This window comes from Filicampus tigris, chromosome 2, assembly GCF_054856515.1.
Source record: "Filicampus tigris isolate MCC_2025a chromosome 2, RoL_Ftig_1.0, whole genome shotgun sequence".
Taxonomy (NCBI): domain Eukaryota; kingdom Metazoa; phylum Chordata; class Actinopteri; order Syngnathiformes; family Syngnathidae; genus Filicampus; species Filicampus tigris.
In genome coordinates this window covers 646,799-663,382 of record NC_141218.1, presented here as the reverse complement: position 1 = coordinate 663,382, position 16,584 = coordinate 646,799, and the positions used below count along the sequence as shown (strand labels likewise).

Genomic DNA, 16,584 nt, shown 5'->3' with positions numbered 1-16,584 from the left:
GGGCCATAAGTGCACATTTTATTTCCCCCCCCCTTCCCATGCAGTGTAAAGGTCAAGTATAAGAGATTGTATTGCTGGTTAGGACTGAGTAGGTTTGTCTTAAAATATAAGATAGCCAAATTCTATAGGCATAGGTAGTATAAGTACTCTACTTTTAGCTAAATATTGTATAAAAGATCTTGCCAAGTCAAATGTTCAAATATCATTAAACTAAGTTACAAATTCCTAATTTCCATTTGTTTTTTTTGCAGCACACTACCTGAATGCAACATTTCAAACCAAGCAAATGTATCCAACGCTGTGTCACATTAGATACACAACCTTGAAAGGATTTCAAGTCCTTTATTTACAGTCAAATATCATGAGTCAGACTAATGTCGTGGGTTCCCTTGTGTATCTCACAAGGTCCGGTAAAAATGTACAGTTCACACAAACACTACTGCTTGCGAGCGCAATGATAAATATTTTAAAATAGATTTGCTGAAGCAGAGACGGCAAACATGGTTAGTTTAGTTGCCGATGCACATTCTTTAGGCAAGTGTGACCAGAAACATCGACATGGTTTGATCTTTTTTTTTGTCCATACAAACTTACTTTTACTTTTAACACAGCACCCGCAGCCCCTGAAAAGTAAAACATTTTATGGTCCACTTAGAGAAAGGAAGGCTTATAGGCATTCAAACAAAGTAAACCATCAATCTATGTATGTGAGGCACAGTGCATTGGTAGAAATAAAAGGACGCAAATGAACATTGCTTGCAGGCATATACAGTTGAGAAATAAAGGAATGTTACAATGAAACAAATAAATGCTATTCATATTAAATAACATGACAAAGACTGCAGTTTATCTAATGTAGTTACTCACAATGGTCCAATTTCACTCAACTGGACCAAAAAAATTTTTTTTTACCTCACTACAATTAATGTATCTTTGCTCATCTATCTATGCCAGTGACATATAGTGTCAGGCAGAACGATTAAATGCTCTCCCACTCGATGACAGAAGGTTTGTTTGGTCGTATGCAGCGAGATTTAAGTGCCATGACACATTGACCGAATGAGTGAAGCTCACTCTCACACGCTCCACTAGAGGGCAGCATGCTTCCTTCATAAAGGGCGACCGACCGCATTTGGCGAATGCTTACTCGGCTGTCTTAACAGCTCTACGATACATTTGAAAACTACATGTAGACAAACGCAAAGCTGCAGCAAAACAGCTGAAAACAAAGACGATTCCCTTCCATACATTGACACTTTCCCTTGAGAAATGTCAAAACAGCAACAAAAAAAAAACCAAGTAAATAAATACTTCAAGAAAGTATGCATAAACAGTACGTACATGTTCCTCATTCCTATTGTATTGTTTGGACAGTGGTACCTTGACTTCAAAGCCCGCAACTCAATTTACATTGCACCTGTTCCAGTAGCCCAAAAAAGGCTTTTTTTTTTTTAAAGTAAGCAAAATTGCACACTATTGGATAAAAAAAAAAAGATAAAAATGCGCCGAAAGTGCATCGTCGTCGAATGTGGCTTGCAAAAACCCTCGCAAGTTGGGCTACGCTTAAGTCAAAGCACCACTGTATTCCGGCTGTGCGTGCCTTGTGTGCGTTTTGCGAGACTACACGAGCTTTCGAAGCAGGAAGGACAGCGCGGCACCGATGGACAGACCCAGGGCCAAGAAAAAGGTCATCAGGGATCCGGCGGTCTCCGCATCCTTGGCCTCCACCAACCTGACGACAAAGAGACAAAGTTAGCCAAACTGCGAGCCTCTTTTGGGAAGTGCTAGGAAGTAGTTTGTGTGTGATGTATTTGAACTAAATCAGTACTTCCACGCCAAGCAGAGCGCAAGCATTTTTGTCACTTCTGCTTTTTGGACTCACTGTGGCGCGTAGGACATGGACAGACAGACAAAGTATCCGCTGGAGATGGAGAAGAGCGCCATGATGACGGTGAAGCCGATGTCGGAGTCAAAGTAGACGGGCAGGAAGGAGCGAGACTGGACGTTACACAGCATCAGGAGCGGGATGAAGATGACGCGAGAGACCACCAGCAGCGGGAAGAGACGCGACTCCTTGCAGGGCTGAAAAGAACAAAATGTACGATTTTACACCAATCCGATCAAGTGCATTGAAATTGGTCGATATTTTGCATTTTATGCAAAATCGGCATGATCGACTGTAAAGTCATAATTTTCCGCATTCTATCAATGATGTCATTGTTCAGCCCCACCAAGTAAGCTATTGTTGTAGACGCAATCTCCTTCACTTTGGGGTTCGACCGTGCTAGCATTGTGTATGCGAGCCCGAGAAGCTAAACGTCTGGCCACGCACATTCAGCCAATTACAGACGCAACCAGCGTTCAGGCGTGTAGTTTCAACAAACACGCAAATAGCTCCCTTGTTGACGGATGCACAAAACGTTTGCCAAGTGAGGATACGCGAGATACAGCGCTCGTCCACAAGTCAATCTGGTGACCGCCGGCTGTGTTTTTACTTTGGCTAATGCTAAATGCTCTCTCGGTTGACAGTTCAACATCTGTAAACAAGTTGAGGCACTCCCGATTACGCAACCTTTTTGGCTCGCTCACGGCAGCTAGCGGAAACAGGCTGTGTCATTTACCTCGCAGTGGTCCCATATTGTAAGATTGGAAACGCACAGCCTGAAACGCTAAGTTTGCATTGGCCCGCCTGCAGCAATAGGCTAGCAGGACTACATTTCCCATGATTCTTATACACAGAAGCAGGAAGTAGTTGACCGTGATTGAGACAGCGGCGGGACACCGTCATGAAATGAAAAAGTGATTTCATGCTCACCCAGCGTATCAAGGTGGTGACCGTGCGGCCGAGCCAGTCGTTGATGTTAAACGTCAGGAAGCAGCACACGTTGATGAAGTATCGCTCTGAGTAAAGAACAATCACAATTGGACAGACAAAAAACATAAATAAAATAATGATGAAAAAAAAATGCCACCCCCAAACTAGCCTCCCAAAGTCATACCCCAATTTCCTGGTAACGCCGTCTGGAAATCAGGGGACGACGTCTTGACATCAACGGTGATGGCGGGAAACACTGACAGTGTGACCGTGAACACAAACGTCACACAGAACGCCATCACCCAAATCTACGAAGAAGCAAAAACATACTAAAGCTATCATTTTTAGGGCGATGTTTTATGTTTGTTTTTGGGGTTTTTTTAAGCCGTTTTTGTTTATACCTCCAGTAGGTTCAGCACCTTTGGGTGCAGAGAAAATGAGACAGACTCAGAAAACCAGTCTGGTGTGACCACCATTTGCCTCGTGCAGCGCAACGCATCTCCTTCGCATCGAGTTGATCACGTTGTCCGTTGCTGCCTGTGGAATGTCGGTCCACTCCTCTTCAATGGCCGTGCTGGATATCGGCAGGAACAGGTACACGCTGTCGTATGTGCCGATCCAGAGCATCCCAAACGTGCTCGATGGGTGTCATGTCCAGCGAGTACGCTGGCCATGCAAGAACTGGGACCTTTCAGCCTCCAAGAATTGCCTACCGATCGTTGCAACATGGGGCCGTGCATTATCCTGCCGCAACGTGACTTGCCGTTTTTGGACGTATGGCACAACAACGGGCCTGAGGATCTCGTCTTGGTATGTCTGTGCATTCAAAATGCCATCAATGAAATGCACCTGTGCTCTTGGTCCATAACAGACGCCCGCCCGTGCCATAAGCCCACCACCACGGGCCGCTCGATTCACACACCTGACACCAGAAAACCGCTCAGCCACAAACGCTGTCCGCCATCCGCCCCGAACAGCGCGAACCGGGATTCACCCGTAATGGGAACACCTCTCCAACGTGCCAGGCGCCATCAAATGGGAGCATTTACCCACTCAAGTGGGTTACGGCGACGAACCGGAGTCAGGTCGAGAACCCGATGAGGACGGCGAGCATGCAGATGAGCTTCCCTGAGACGGTTTCTGACCGTTTGTGTAGAAATTCTTTGGTGATGCAAAGCGATCGTTTCGGCGGCTGTCCGAGTGGCTGGAGGTGAACATGCTGGGTGTAGAGTGGTTACACGTAGTCTGCGGTTGTAAGGCTGCTTGGATGTACAGCCAAATTCTCTTTGGTCGAGAAATCAACATTCAATAGACGAGCAACAGCTCTGGTTGATATTCCTGCTGTTAGCGTGCCAATCGCACGCTCCCTCAAATCTTGAGACACCTGTGGCATCGTGCTGTGTGATAAAACTGCACCTTTCAGAGTGGCCTTAATGTGGGCAATCTAAGGCACACCTGTGCACCAACAAGGTGTTTAATTAGCATCTTGATATGGCACAGCTGTGAGGTGGGATGAGTTATCTCGGCAAAGGAGAAGTGCTCACTGTCACAGATTTGGATTGGTTTGTGAACAATATTTGAGAGAAACGGTGGTATTGTGCACGTGGAAAACGTTTTAGACTTTTGAAAAATGGGAGCAAAAACAAAAGTGTTGCGTTTATATTTTTGTTGTTGTAATAAAGTGATGATGTCCGTATTCCGTGTTGCAAAGAGTCTCAAATCTCACCTTCTTGAAGACCTCGATGACGGAGGCTTTTGCTTGCTTCTTTTCCACCTGCCCCAGGGACAGGAACGCCTCCTTGCTTCTGTCCCGCCGGGCCTCGCCCTCGCCCTCCCCCGGGGCGCCATCTTTGTGTGGGCTGCCGGCCGCCGAGCCGTTGGCGTGGCCGTTGAGCTTGCCGCTGTCCACTGTTGCACTCTCCGCTTGACAACACACACGCAGGCAGGCAGGGAGGCAGGCAGACACGCAGTGAGTGCGGCACGCGCGCCTCAAACAAAGCCTGCCTTTGTTTGAGCACTGACACGACTCCACATGCCTAAATGGAGGCCTAACGAGATAATGCCTCTCAAATTGATTGAATTTCACAGTAAGTGAGGGACCCAATCACCGGCTTAAGTGCTTAAGTCAACACGAGTGCACGCAGACGGACGACTGCGAGCGGCCCTTTCAAGGTCGGTGAATAGAAGACAGCTTTATGACAAATGTCAAAATGAAAAGACACGACGTCGTGCCACAAAGTCTTTCTGGGAACGGCAAAGGGAGAAGAAACGTGCGGACTGTTTTTGTCGCAATTTGACAGGTCCAAAGCGCACATCCCATCACTCGCGCTCACCTGTAAGCAGCTCATCCGTGGCGCCAGGCTCATATTTGGCACTCTTGTTCAGGTAAAAGCGGGCAAACTCCTGCACACAGACCATTTATTTGATTTCAAACGGGACGCAAAACATGGGAGTCGAGCCAAGCCGTCGTCCCCCAAATACCGACCAAGCGGGGCAGGAGGAGGTAGCAGAAGAGTGTCACCAGCGTGCCCACACACGGCGTGATGAAGTAGCCCAACGCCGCCGACTCAGAATCCGCATCACCTGAGGGACAAACGAGCACGTTTGGCGCACCGAGGAGCATTCCATTAACATTCCTTTTCTGTTACCGGCAGGGCTGTTCCGATCCGATCGCGTGATCGGAAATCGGGGCCGATTTTCAGCCGATCCGGAATCGGGTGAGAAAGATCGGTTTTTATTATTTTCTAAATTCACAAAGGTCACAAAGCTACAAAATAATCCAAATGTGCAAATATATTGCCAAATATTACAGTAGTGTCTTAGTTTTATATAACACAGTAGCGTGCCTTTTTTTCCCCGGCGCGATGTCGTTTGTGTGCCCCACACGCGCACAGACATGTCGCTCTCCTCCGCTGCGGATAGCAGTGAGCGGTGAGTTTGTCTGCATAGCTTGTTTGAAGCCAGAGGCAAACCAAAAGGATACTCCTTAAATTAGTCCGCCTTGCCTGATATAAAAAATGAAGCCAGCCAGCCTCCTCGCAAAACGGCATCGAGAGAAGCGCGACGGATAAGTTAGCGATTGTGACACGTCCAAACGACGTAACTTCAAATTAGAAGTTTAACGACTGTAAATTATTTACTGACAATCAAGCCTGTTCTCCATTGGCTGCATTCAACGAGGTCATAAATCAATCGCGCCGTTTGTAGAAGTCACGCATGTAAGCAGTTGCGCGGGCCATTCATTTAAGCCTGCACAAGCCTTTAAATAACGATGTAAATGTATTGTTTACCATTAAATCAAATGTGTCAAACTGACAAATCCCTCATTCTATGGTAATGCTTATATGGTCCATTCAACCAAATTGGTGCCATTTGCATGTCCAGGCAATAACATGAAACAATTTTTTTTTACAAAAATGCACATTGATATGTATTGTGTTTAAAGTTAGCATTCAATTAGTGTAAATGTCATGGCAAAAACCCACTAAGAGTTTCAGTACAAAAAACTGACATGATAAAACAAGTTCCGAGTTGACGCAACGCACATTGAGTTGTTCAATATGTGTATCACAAAATTTTGTGCTAAAAAAAGAGGCAAAAAACATCAAACTGAGTTGATTTTGAGTACTACAAAAAGAAAGGGGCACTGATTTGGTGGAATGGTCCATAAAATATAAGTATATATAACAACACATTGATGCATGTATATTTCTATATTCAGAAAGATCGGATGCACACTTTTTGTTTCTTAATTGCGCATTGCCGACGTATCGGATCGGTACATCGGCAGATCACAGATCTGAAAATCAAAAGGCTCGGACCTGAAAAAACGTGATCGGAACAACCCTAGTTACCAGGCAACCAGAAGGATTTGTGTGCGCGCTTACTGGCATTGGCTAACAGCATGGCCACGGCGGCGAAGGTGCCGGCGAGGCCCTGGCCGCTCATGAAGATGGCGCTGTACTTTTGGGGCAGCATGCCCACCAGGCCAAAGAGACTTCCCTGCAGCACGGCGCCAAACGCTGCCGGAGGAGCGCCGCAGGTCGTTCAGCGGGCGACGCTCGGCGTGTGCAAAACGGCGGCGGCCGCCACTTACAGTTGATGAACCAGATGGTCGCCATAGTGACGGAGAAGAAGCGGTCAGTGTCCATTTCCACCTTCACCAGCACGGCGGTGAAGATGAATAGCAGCAGGATGAAAACCAAACTGCCGGCGATGCGCATGGCCTCCGATATCCTGGGGGAGAACAAACCCGAGGCCCGGGGGTCAGAACGGGCCCGCTACATCAATTTATGTGGCCCCACTAAAGTCAAATCAGCATGAACTCGATTAGCAATAAAATCAAAGTGCATTATAGGAGAAAAAGTCGTCACTTTACAATAAAGAACTAAAGTTGAGACTAATTCAAGCGAAAAAGTAAAATATACTATTAAAATTTTACTATTAAATGAAAAAAGCCCTGAATTTCACGAGACAAAAAAAAAGGACCGAATAAAAACAATACGGACGAAATGTGCAATATTAAGAGAAATTTGCAAAAGTTGTCATTTTAAAGTTAATCATTTTGTAATTTGATTTAGGACTGGAACTATCGATTAATTTAATAAACAATCAATCTGGTGATTAATCGATGAAACAGATTAAATAAAAATTGAAACTAAAATAATAAACAAGTTTGAATTTCCATCCCTCTATTCTAAAACACGTTTAGTTAAATTCAAAGTGTCGAAACTACACAAAAATGAATTATAATTCTGATTACTGATCTGTAATGTGAGAAAGTTAGCAAACATGTTGATAATTGTTTTCCAAAGTACAAGAATTTAAAAAAAAATTTTATTCAAACAATGTTTTCACAGAGGACTAAAGAAATCAGATGTTTACTTGATAAGTTGAAACTCCAAGCATTTGGACAAATTACATGTGAAAAAGCATCCTAAGGATTAATCCATTATCCAAAACAATTTATTTGATAACTGATTTGTCGATTAATCGACGCACCTCTAGTTCAATTATGGGAGGACTCATCAGTCAACCTGCCGATGACACTCACAGCTCGGGTTCATCCTGAAATTTCAGCCGAAAGCCTAACATTCTGGACGTTTGTGAGCAGGGCATTTAATAAGTAGGGGTGTAATGGTACACGTGGGTGCATTAACATGTTTCGGTATGGCATTTTCGATTCGGTTCACTTGCGTTCGGTTCGGTCCACTTATTAGCGAGAGTTTACGGACGGGCGCTACTGACTGTTGCGCGCGGGACAGGAGGGTAGCGGCACTAAATAGAGAGACAGAAAAGAGCCAGAGCGCGAAGGTCCCCCCGTACACTGCGGTCTCCTGTTGGGGAACATTCTGGCTGTCCTGTTGAAATCGCCGATGGGGAAAGGTCGATGGGGAAAGTTGTGTGCCGACATTGCCACATGCATGAGATCGGCGGCTATGCTGTAGGCAGCGCGTCTAAAATAACTCACTTAAAACAACATCATCGGACTTTGAACGTTTCTTAGACGAGGAAGCAAGCGGTCTTTTTAGCCAAAAACAAAGTACAACAGCACTCTCCTTCGTTCTCCGTTTCTCCTCTCGCTAGCCGTTCGATGCGTTCATGAACCCCGGAAACATCACAACTCAGCAAAACACAAATCCGACCACAACAAGACAATACAAATATAATTTGATTTATATAGCGCATTTCATAACAGCTAGAGCTGTAACAAAGATAACCCAATTCGTTACAATATGCTGTTGCATATTCAAAGATTTTAATGCCTAAAAAGTGTAATTTCATAAAGACTTTAAAGTTACTATATTTCATTATAAAAAGAGTTTTAATATAGTTAGCAATAATTGTAACTGTTATTGTATTTTTTTCATCACAAAAAGTGTACATATGTACTGTAATGACAACTTGACTTGTCTTTAACTTGAATACTTAGATGTGTCATAGGCTGTTGCTGCTGAGTGTTTCAAGATTTCAGTGTCTTAATCATTTACTAAATTAAGAGATCTTTATTGTTTGTGTATTTTTTATTCTGTGTAATTTCTTAGACTATCACCCGAATAGTTCACTTTTATTTATTTTTTTCTCAAGAATATACCATTTACTTGTCATCTTTTCAAAATAAACATTTTTTTTTATAATCTTTTTTTTGGCACCGAAAATATGCCGAACCGAAGTTTCCAAGAAACCGAACCGAGATTTAGCGTACCGTTACACCCCTAATAATGTTTGCTTTCCACATGCCATATACACCAAAGACGGCCGGCCGACCGACCTCTGGTAGAGGATGGAGTTGAGCAAGGTGAAGAGCAGGAGGGGCAGCTGGGACAGCAGAGTCATACAGCTGTTGAAGTACTTGCTGTGGTTGTTGTCGCTGCCGTCTGTGACGTTGGACGCGTTCAGGCGCCCTTGGAAATACTGCACGCGGGAGGGAAAATGTGGAGAGGACAAAAAAATAAAATAAATAAAATGCTGCGATAGCGAATCTTTCAAAAGGGGAATGGACTAACACAATTAAGAAAGAAACTAACAGCAACTCGTGATGATGCGGACAACACCGTTAAGTTCTCTTAACAACGTGAAGTATTAAAAGCCAGTTCTGGATAACGACAAGAGAAAATGAATAGAACACACAGATGCTTAAAAAAACAACACAGCCGAGGGCAAGTTTGTAAAACTGCTTCTGTATGATCACAAGTATGCACATGAATCACCTTTATCAGTCATATGGCCCAGACATTGGGGGCTCTGTGTGTGTGCGCGCGGTTATCAGGATAAGCACTTGCTACATGACATGCCAGGGCACAAATTATATACACCAACAAACAATGTAATGTAAAATGTAAAAAACCCAAACAAACAAACAAAAAAACCTTCTGATAACCAATGATAATCTCAACTCAATTTACTCACAAATTTATTTACGTTGTGTAAAAGCCAAGCCAGTTTTGTTGAACACAAGGCATGAATGGCAACTACCTTCGGCCATCTAGTGGAAGAGCACGAAATTGTTCTGCGTGTCACTATACGATGCTGGCATTGATAGATGAGAAAACATACTGCAGTCACGTAATTGCTCTATTCTATTACTGACGTCGCTTGAATTGCGTAAAAAAAATGTCAAAATGACAAAATGTGTGCTTTACCTCCATTATGTGGCATTTGTGAGCAATCTTAAATATATATATATTAGCGCTGTCGAACGATTAAAAAAAAGTAACCAATTAATCGAAAATGTTTCCATAATTGATCGCGATTAATCGTATTTTTCAACTACAATTTTTTTTACAAAGCTTGTAACAGATATTTACTTGAGTAAAATCTTGGAATTAATGTGAAAAAAAGTTAAAGTATATTTACTTTCAAAGACTGTTCTAATAGCTTTCTTTGATCCGTGAATACAAATGATTTCCTGTAGAATACAACAGTTGAAAGATACGCTAAAGATGTACAACTAATATGGTATTTGAATTTGGCTTTGCAAAGTCTGCAAATTATTTTGGATTTCTCCAATGAGCCGTTGAGCAACTTTTTAAAGTAAAACTACGTCAAAGTCTGTGTTTGCGACAGTGACTCTCCTCTAAGTTTGTGCACAGTGAGCAGAGGGAAGCTGCCACAGGAAGTAAATAAAACTGAGTTAACTCAGTTAATGTTTTTTTTTTGTGCGTTATAAAATTTTAATTAATCTCCATAGTTAATGCTTTAACAGCCCTAATAAATATATATATATATATACATACCCATATACATATTTTTTTTGGAGGGGGGTGGGGGGGTGGGGTGATGTTTTTACCAATGAGGCAGTCATGAAGAAATTCCATGGTAGCAGCGTTCCCAAACCCAGGATGAAGAAACATATTCCCACCAGGCAGCCCCTGTAACATAATCCAAAGCATCCACCCTTGAATAACATGCCCTCGCCTGGAGTCAAGTGTGCATTCAATTCCGCCTCACCAGTCTGAAGGAGCATCTTTCCGTCCCTTCATCCTCGTGCAGGGGTGTTCTTGCCAAGCTTTGGGAAACAAGGCGAGAGAAATAAGCCATGCCGCCAAGGACTTCTCAGCACAATGTGTAGCAACTCCAAGCAGCCGTGTCACTTCTTAGACAAAGAGGGTGGGTTCGGTCGGTACCTGTCTGACACGCTGCTTGTTGGTATGGTGGCTTGACCGTTGAAACGCAGCGAGTTTTGATCGATTGTAATAAAAAAGTGGCTTTCATGGATACACACTCTGGATGGTTTGGACGTAGCACGTCATAGCATAATGAAGTGTAGCGTAGCGGGGAGATGGGAAGCGTTCAACAAATAAGACGGCGACCCCGCCCGACTCTCTCCCCCGCGCAACTGGTAAGCACGCCGATTTCAATTACCCGGTGTTCACCAAAAGTACACAGAAGTGCGGCAAGAAAGGTGTGGCAACAGGCGTGCCGCCAACATTTTGCCGCTGGAACAGTTGGAAGTCGTGCTCTTAACACAACTCTGATCCCCTGGGACAGCACTTATGAACTTTATTTAACAGGTACCAGAAATGGGACGGTTAATGAAGATAGGAAGGCAGTAAAAAAGCGCAGTCCAGAGCCTAGGAAGGATGCAAAATAAAAAGGGGGTCTGAGAGAAGGAAGGATGTTGAGATGCATGAATAACAAGCAGGTATGTGGGAAGGAAGGAGGGAAGGTAGATAGAGCAGTAGGATTGATGCATGAATTAAAAAAAAAAACAGGTGAGATTGAAGGAAGGAAGATGGGCAGAAAAGCAGGTCTTGGCGGAGGAAGGATGTAAAAATGTGTGAATAAAAAGTGTGTCGGAGAGAGAAGGAAGGAAAATGTAACAACAATAGTGTCCTTTGGCCCACATAAAGGGACAAAGTCGAATAACTGAGTAATATCACTGACACTTACTCATACAGTATATCATGTTGCAATATCAAACACTCGTACATCATCTCTTTTTGTAGTCTCTACAAAGTGGCGGACATTAGTGCATTTGTGCAGTCCCGCACCTGAGCTTATATCGTGCAATACTCAACATTCCCCACTACTGTTAGTCTAGTTGTATCTTTATCCAATGCTGTTCCTTACATTTCCTCTGTACTATGTACAGGCTAAAATGAGTGCTTCTTCATACTTTATATGTAGATGTATGTTGGTGTGTATATACACATAGTTAGTGCGTATATTTACATAGGTTTGATTCTGAATGTTTGCCGTTAATGTTATACATTAATGGCTACATTATGCCGCCGTCCCTGTGTGACCTCTGTGATCTTTGCTGCTGTAACACTGAAAATTTCCCCACTGTGGGATCAATAAAGGTCTTCTTATCTTATCTTTTGCCAAATACTGTACCATTGGACCACAGCATTCATGCGGTTCGGCAAACACGGATTCACTTATTCGTGGATTTTTCTTTCAGTAATTCTAATTTTTAAAAATGTTTTATTGTTGTCTGGGGGAGCGGCAATCCTGTTTTTTTTAACGTTTTGGGGAATTGGGGGGGGGGGTGGATAAAACAAATCCGACGCATTTTAAGAGGCGTTAAAAAACGCGAATTTTCATCCTATCCCCCAAAAATCCAACGCATTTTAAGAGGCGTTAAAAAACGCGAAATTTCATCCTATCCCAGCGAATATCGGGGGTCCACTGTACAAGATAATCGTCGATGTGCTGTTGTTTTCAGCACACCTGTTGGGTTCCAAACTCAAAAGACGCGTTTTCGAAAAATACAAATAAATAAACGAGCTCTGGGTTGAGCGTACCGTGAAACGTGCCGACGGTCGTTCTTGTGTGACGACACATTTATTTGGTACGAGGAGTAAAACGACATTTTATTGACGATACGTGGGTTCACGTAGGTATGGAGAGGCGCTTACTTGAGGGGGGGAAAGAGTGTGTCACTTCACGGTCCTCTCACGCGTGTCCTTCCCGCCGAGAATGAAGACGTGAACACATCCACAAAAATGCGTTCTTTGGTCCCTTCCTCGTTTCGTGGTGGCGGCCGTTGTCTTAGCGTAGCTTCAGCTCACACAAACACGTTCACACAAACACGTTCAGGCGGGCACACAAAAGACTAATTGTTCTTTTCCACCGCAGAGTTGAAGGCAGGTCGGGCGCCAAGCTCACGTTCCGGCATGAGCACTTCCGGTATGACGTCGCATTCTGCCGCCGTGTCATGTAGACGTCATCACGCCGCGCGCTATGGCGAGCCGGCAGCGCGGCATATTCCGGTTTGGTCTTTTCTGGTCTTTCTAAACGTGACTTGCAATGGAGAATTGAGACTTTAATGTTCTGAATAGTTATGGATGGTGATGGCGAAATGAAGCCCAATGAGTCATCACTACTTTCAGTTAACTGTGCCGACACATGTACTGACACTTCATTAGGATTTATTTACTCTACGGCGCCATCAAGTGGTCAATGTAACGTACTACAATCTAGTTTACACCTACTTCAAAACAAGTGAAAGGAGCTTTATGGATTCAGCTCACTTTAGTTTACAACAAGCAGCAGTTTGGCAGATGGTGATGAACATCTCAAAAAAGAGGAATCAAGATATTTGCCCCTCACAGTTTAAGTTTACTGTAAAACTAAATATGAACCAATGACAATTTAATGACATGGTTTGTTTTAATCAACCACATTGACATTTCCTTAGGAAATGCCACACGTTACAAAATACTACGGATCGGTTAACTCAAAATCGGCTGCAAGCAACGGGTGTCGGGGCGGGCAAAGCCCACTCCCAGAGTCGTGAAGAGCAACACTTTTGACCATTCTTGAGTTTAATTAATTGCACTTGAAACATAATGCATTTAATGGAAGTGATGCCATGGAGACGACTGATTTGTGACACACATCAATGACGTGATGCCATCTGTCATTGACGTCCCCCCAAACGTTTGTCCCTCCTCGCTCGTGGCTTTCGTTCTCCCTAACTCCTCGACAGGTTCTCTGGCGGGAGGTGCTAAAACGTAAGCAGAGGAGCAAGGACAGAGGAGTTTGCAAATAAATGAGATTTAACCAATATATCATTATTGTTGTATGCCGTCCGTGTGCTGTTGCTTCGTGTTGCAGTTTTGATGATTGGTTTTACTTTCCGGAATAAACATAATTTCTGAAAGGCCAACTTTCAGATGATTACTCATCCATCAGTAGCGCCCCTACAACTTTTCGATAAACGAGACCCTGCATCATGGCAGGGATGCAAGGACTCTTCGTAGCTGCTCGTAGCTCTTGTTATTAACGTTGTTTGCGCAATGAATTAATTATATTTGAGGGCGAAATCATGCACACAAGCTTACAAAATCTTGCGCACGCATTGGGCCTGGCAAAAATGTTGTCATGCACAACAAAGGGGGTCTGTGGTGCCCCCTATGGCGGTTCGACAAAACCCTATCCCGGTACGCTTGATCTCGGCCTTGGTCTCTGTCCATGGGGTTTCATGTTATATGTTAGCATTAGCATTTAGCCAGCGGTCTTTTGTTCACCGAAATTTCGTTTCATTGGTGTTGATGTTTAATTGTCATGTGTCAGTTTTAGAGTAAACTTCAACTGGGATAGGATTACGTTAAAAAGTGGATATATATTTCCTAATATTTTCCTAATATGTCGTGTGGCTTTTCACCTTTGCGAGCGGGTCTGCAACGTATTCCTCGTGATAAACGGAGGTTCGCTGTAGCTTTGTGTTCAACGATGCAGGACAAATTCGCCAGCGAGTACGGAAATTTGTGAGTAAATTGAGACGAGATGATCATTATTTCGGATATGGAAACATTTGGGAGCCAAACCATCATTTTTTGGTCAACATCTCTTTTTTTCCCAGCGCCGTCTACATTTTGTGCCATTTGTGTTTGCCGCTGCGTCTTCTCGTATAAAATCTGTGCCTCGGCTCGATAAAAGTTGCGAATCGCTGGTTTATATGCGTACATTAATGTAATGTAGAGTAACCAGATTTGAAGAAATAAATCCAACCAGCTAGTATGAACCGATTGAATCGTACAGTTCATCGTTGTCAAAATCAAACACTTGTCAAGGGGTTTGGATGAGTTTCAAGAATCCCAAGTCCACGCGTTTGAGGTGTGTGAAAAGTACGTTTGCTCCGGGGAGACGGCGGCATGCGCGTTGCCGGCGTTGGATTTCTTCATCTGCAAACGTTGGCTGGCGATCATTTTGTCCAGCTGGACCATCTCCTGCTTCTGGCTGGCCATGCAGCGCTTGATGTTGACCAGCGGGGCTCCGTCCGACACGCTGCTGTTCCTCTCCTCCGTCTCCTGCTTGACCCTCTTCAGCTCGTCGTCCATCTCGGCCAGGATGCGCGCCTTCTCCGTCAGGCCCTCGCTGGCCTGCCGGTAGCGTTCCTTGACCTGGCCCAGTTGAGCCTGAGCGTTGCGGTACTCCTGGATCAAGTGCTCCAGCTGGTTGTTGATGTACTTCTCCCGACTGCGGACCTTCTCCATGGTCTTGCCGATGTCCTCCTGTAGCTTCTCCAGGTAGCCTTTGGCCTCTCTGAAGGAGGACGAGATGCCGTCCCGGTGGCGGTGCATCTGCTCCACGTGGATCCTCCAGTCCTTGTTGTCGTTCTTGACGGTGACTTTGAGCCGCGGCAGGACGCGCTCCACCTCCAGGTACCAGTCGGCCGCGTCCACCATGGACTGCAGGATCTCCGTGTTGACGCAGGACATCTTGGCTTCGGGGTGAGCGCTTCGTAATTTCAAGGCGTCCAGGTCCAGGGCGTGCTCCTCGTCGTCGTCCAGCTCCTCCATCACCTCCTCCTCCACGTCTTTAAGTTCCATGTCTTCCTCCACCACCAAGGGTTCTTCCGAGTCTTCCCTTGGGTACTCGGGGCTCCTGAAGGAGAAGCCCCTCTTCTTAAGCGCCTCCTCGGCCAGCCTGTCCAGCACGAAGCACACGTACTCGCCCGAACCCGACAAGAGTTTGGAGGGCGGGAAGTCCACCCGCACGCCGAACGCCCGCAGCTCGGCCAGAATGTCCGACATGGTGGCGCTGGGCTCGCCGTACTCCACGCGCTCGTCGAACGGCCTCCCCGCCGCGTTGATGAGCCACGCCGCGATGATGGCGAACATGTAAAACTGCTCCCCCGGGTTGGACTCCAGATAGGGACTGGACACAAAGTAATGCCTGCTCAAGTTCCTCATGTTGTGTTTGGCCAGCACTTCATCTTGGTAGTTTAAAATGTGCAGCTTGTCCAGCAAACGCTCCATGGCCACAAAGGCCTGGTAGGCTGCTCCGGGCCGGCGGTCGTCCTCCTCGCCGCGCCGGTGGTGGGCCATGTGTGCACCCGGCGCACGATGGATGCGCGTGGCTGATGTTGATCGAAGAGAAGAGAAAAGGCCTGTCATCTCTGCCGACAAGTGGCAAGCCGTCGCCTTGTTGCGATGTCTACAGAGCGGTTGTCGTCTCTGTGGGGAGGTGTGCCGCCGCGCCGCGCCGATGTCATCAAAGTGCTTGTCGTCTCTGTCGACACGTCTCGCGTGGGCCGCTGTTTATGATGTCGTAGCGCTCGCTAGCCGGACGGACTTGTAGCGCTCCAGTTGCGCGCGTGCGCACGGCGACGCGACTGCGACGTAACCGAGGACACCGACCGCGTTAGCTTCGCTGGACTGCGGTTTGGTTTTTGAACCCAGTCTTCTTTGACTACAATTCGCTGCCGTCGGCCGCTAAGCCAGCTGACCGCACCGACCCGCGCTTTCTGTGCGAGCCCTGTGCATTTCAGCGGGCGCGCCCCGAGTGCAGCCCGAGCGCACCGAGGCCCTCGCTCA

The 16,584-nt window shown here is 45.5% G+C and overlaps 1 protein-coding gene and 1 pseudogene across 2 annotated transcripts; both read right to left on the bottom strand.

Annotated features, from left to right (window-relative positions):
- Positions 1-326: 326 nt before the first annotated feature.
- On the bottom strand, positions 327-12,991 carry LOC147150701 (equilibrative nucleoside transporter 2-like). 2 transcript variants are annotated; one of them, XM_086056675.1, is made up of 13 exons: positions 12,679-12,991; positions 10,766-10,823; positions 10,605-10,686; positions 9,087-9,229; positions 6,912-7,051; positions 6,703-6,837; positions 5,301-5,398; positions 5,149-5,218; positions 4,542-4,738; positions 3,000-3,123; positions 2,816-2,901; positions 1,883-2,082; positions 327-1,732 (listed from the first exon to the last, which is right to left on the bottom strand). In XM_086056675.1, the coding sequence occupies exons 2-13, from the start codon at positions 10,795-10,797 to the stop codon at positions 1,621-1,623; spliced, it is 1,419 nt and encodes a 472-aa protein (XP_085912801.1). In that variant the 5' UTR covers positions 10,798-10,823; positions 12,679-12,991; the 3' UTR covers positions 327-1,620. The 2 variants fall into 2 exon arrangements, with proteins under 2 accessions (XP_085912801.1, XP_085912811.1); XM_086056685.1 differs by lacking the exons at positions 9,087-9,229; positions 10,605-10,686; positions 10,766-10,823; positions 12,679-12,991 and adding an exon at positions 7,817-9,022.
- Positions 12,992-13,784: 793 nt separating this feature from the next.
- LOC147150700 (intraflagellar transport protein 57 homolog pseudogene) lies at positions 13,785-16,447 on the bottom strand (annotated as a pseudogene).
- Positions 16,448-16,584: the final 137 nt, after the last annotated feature.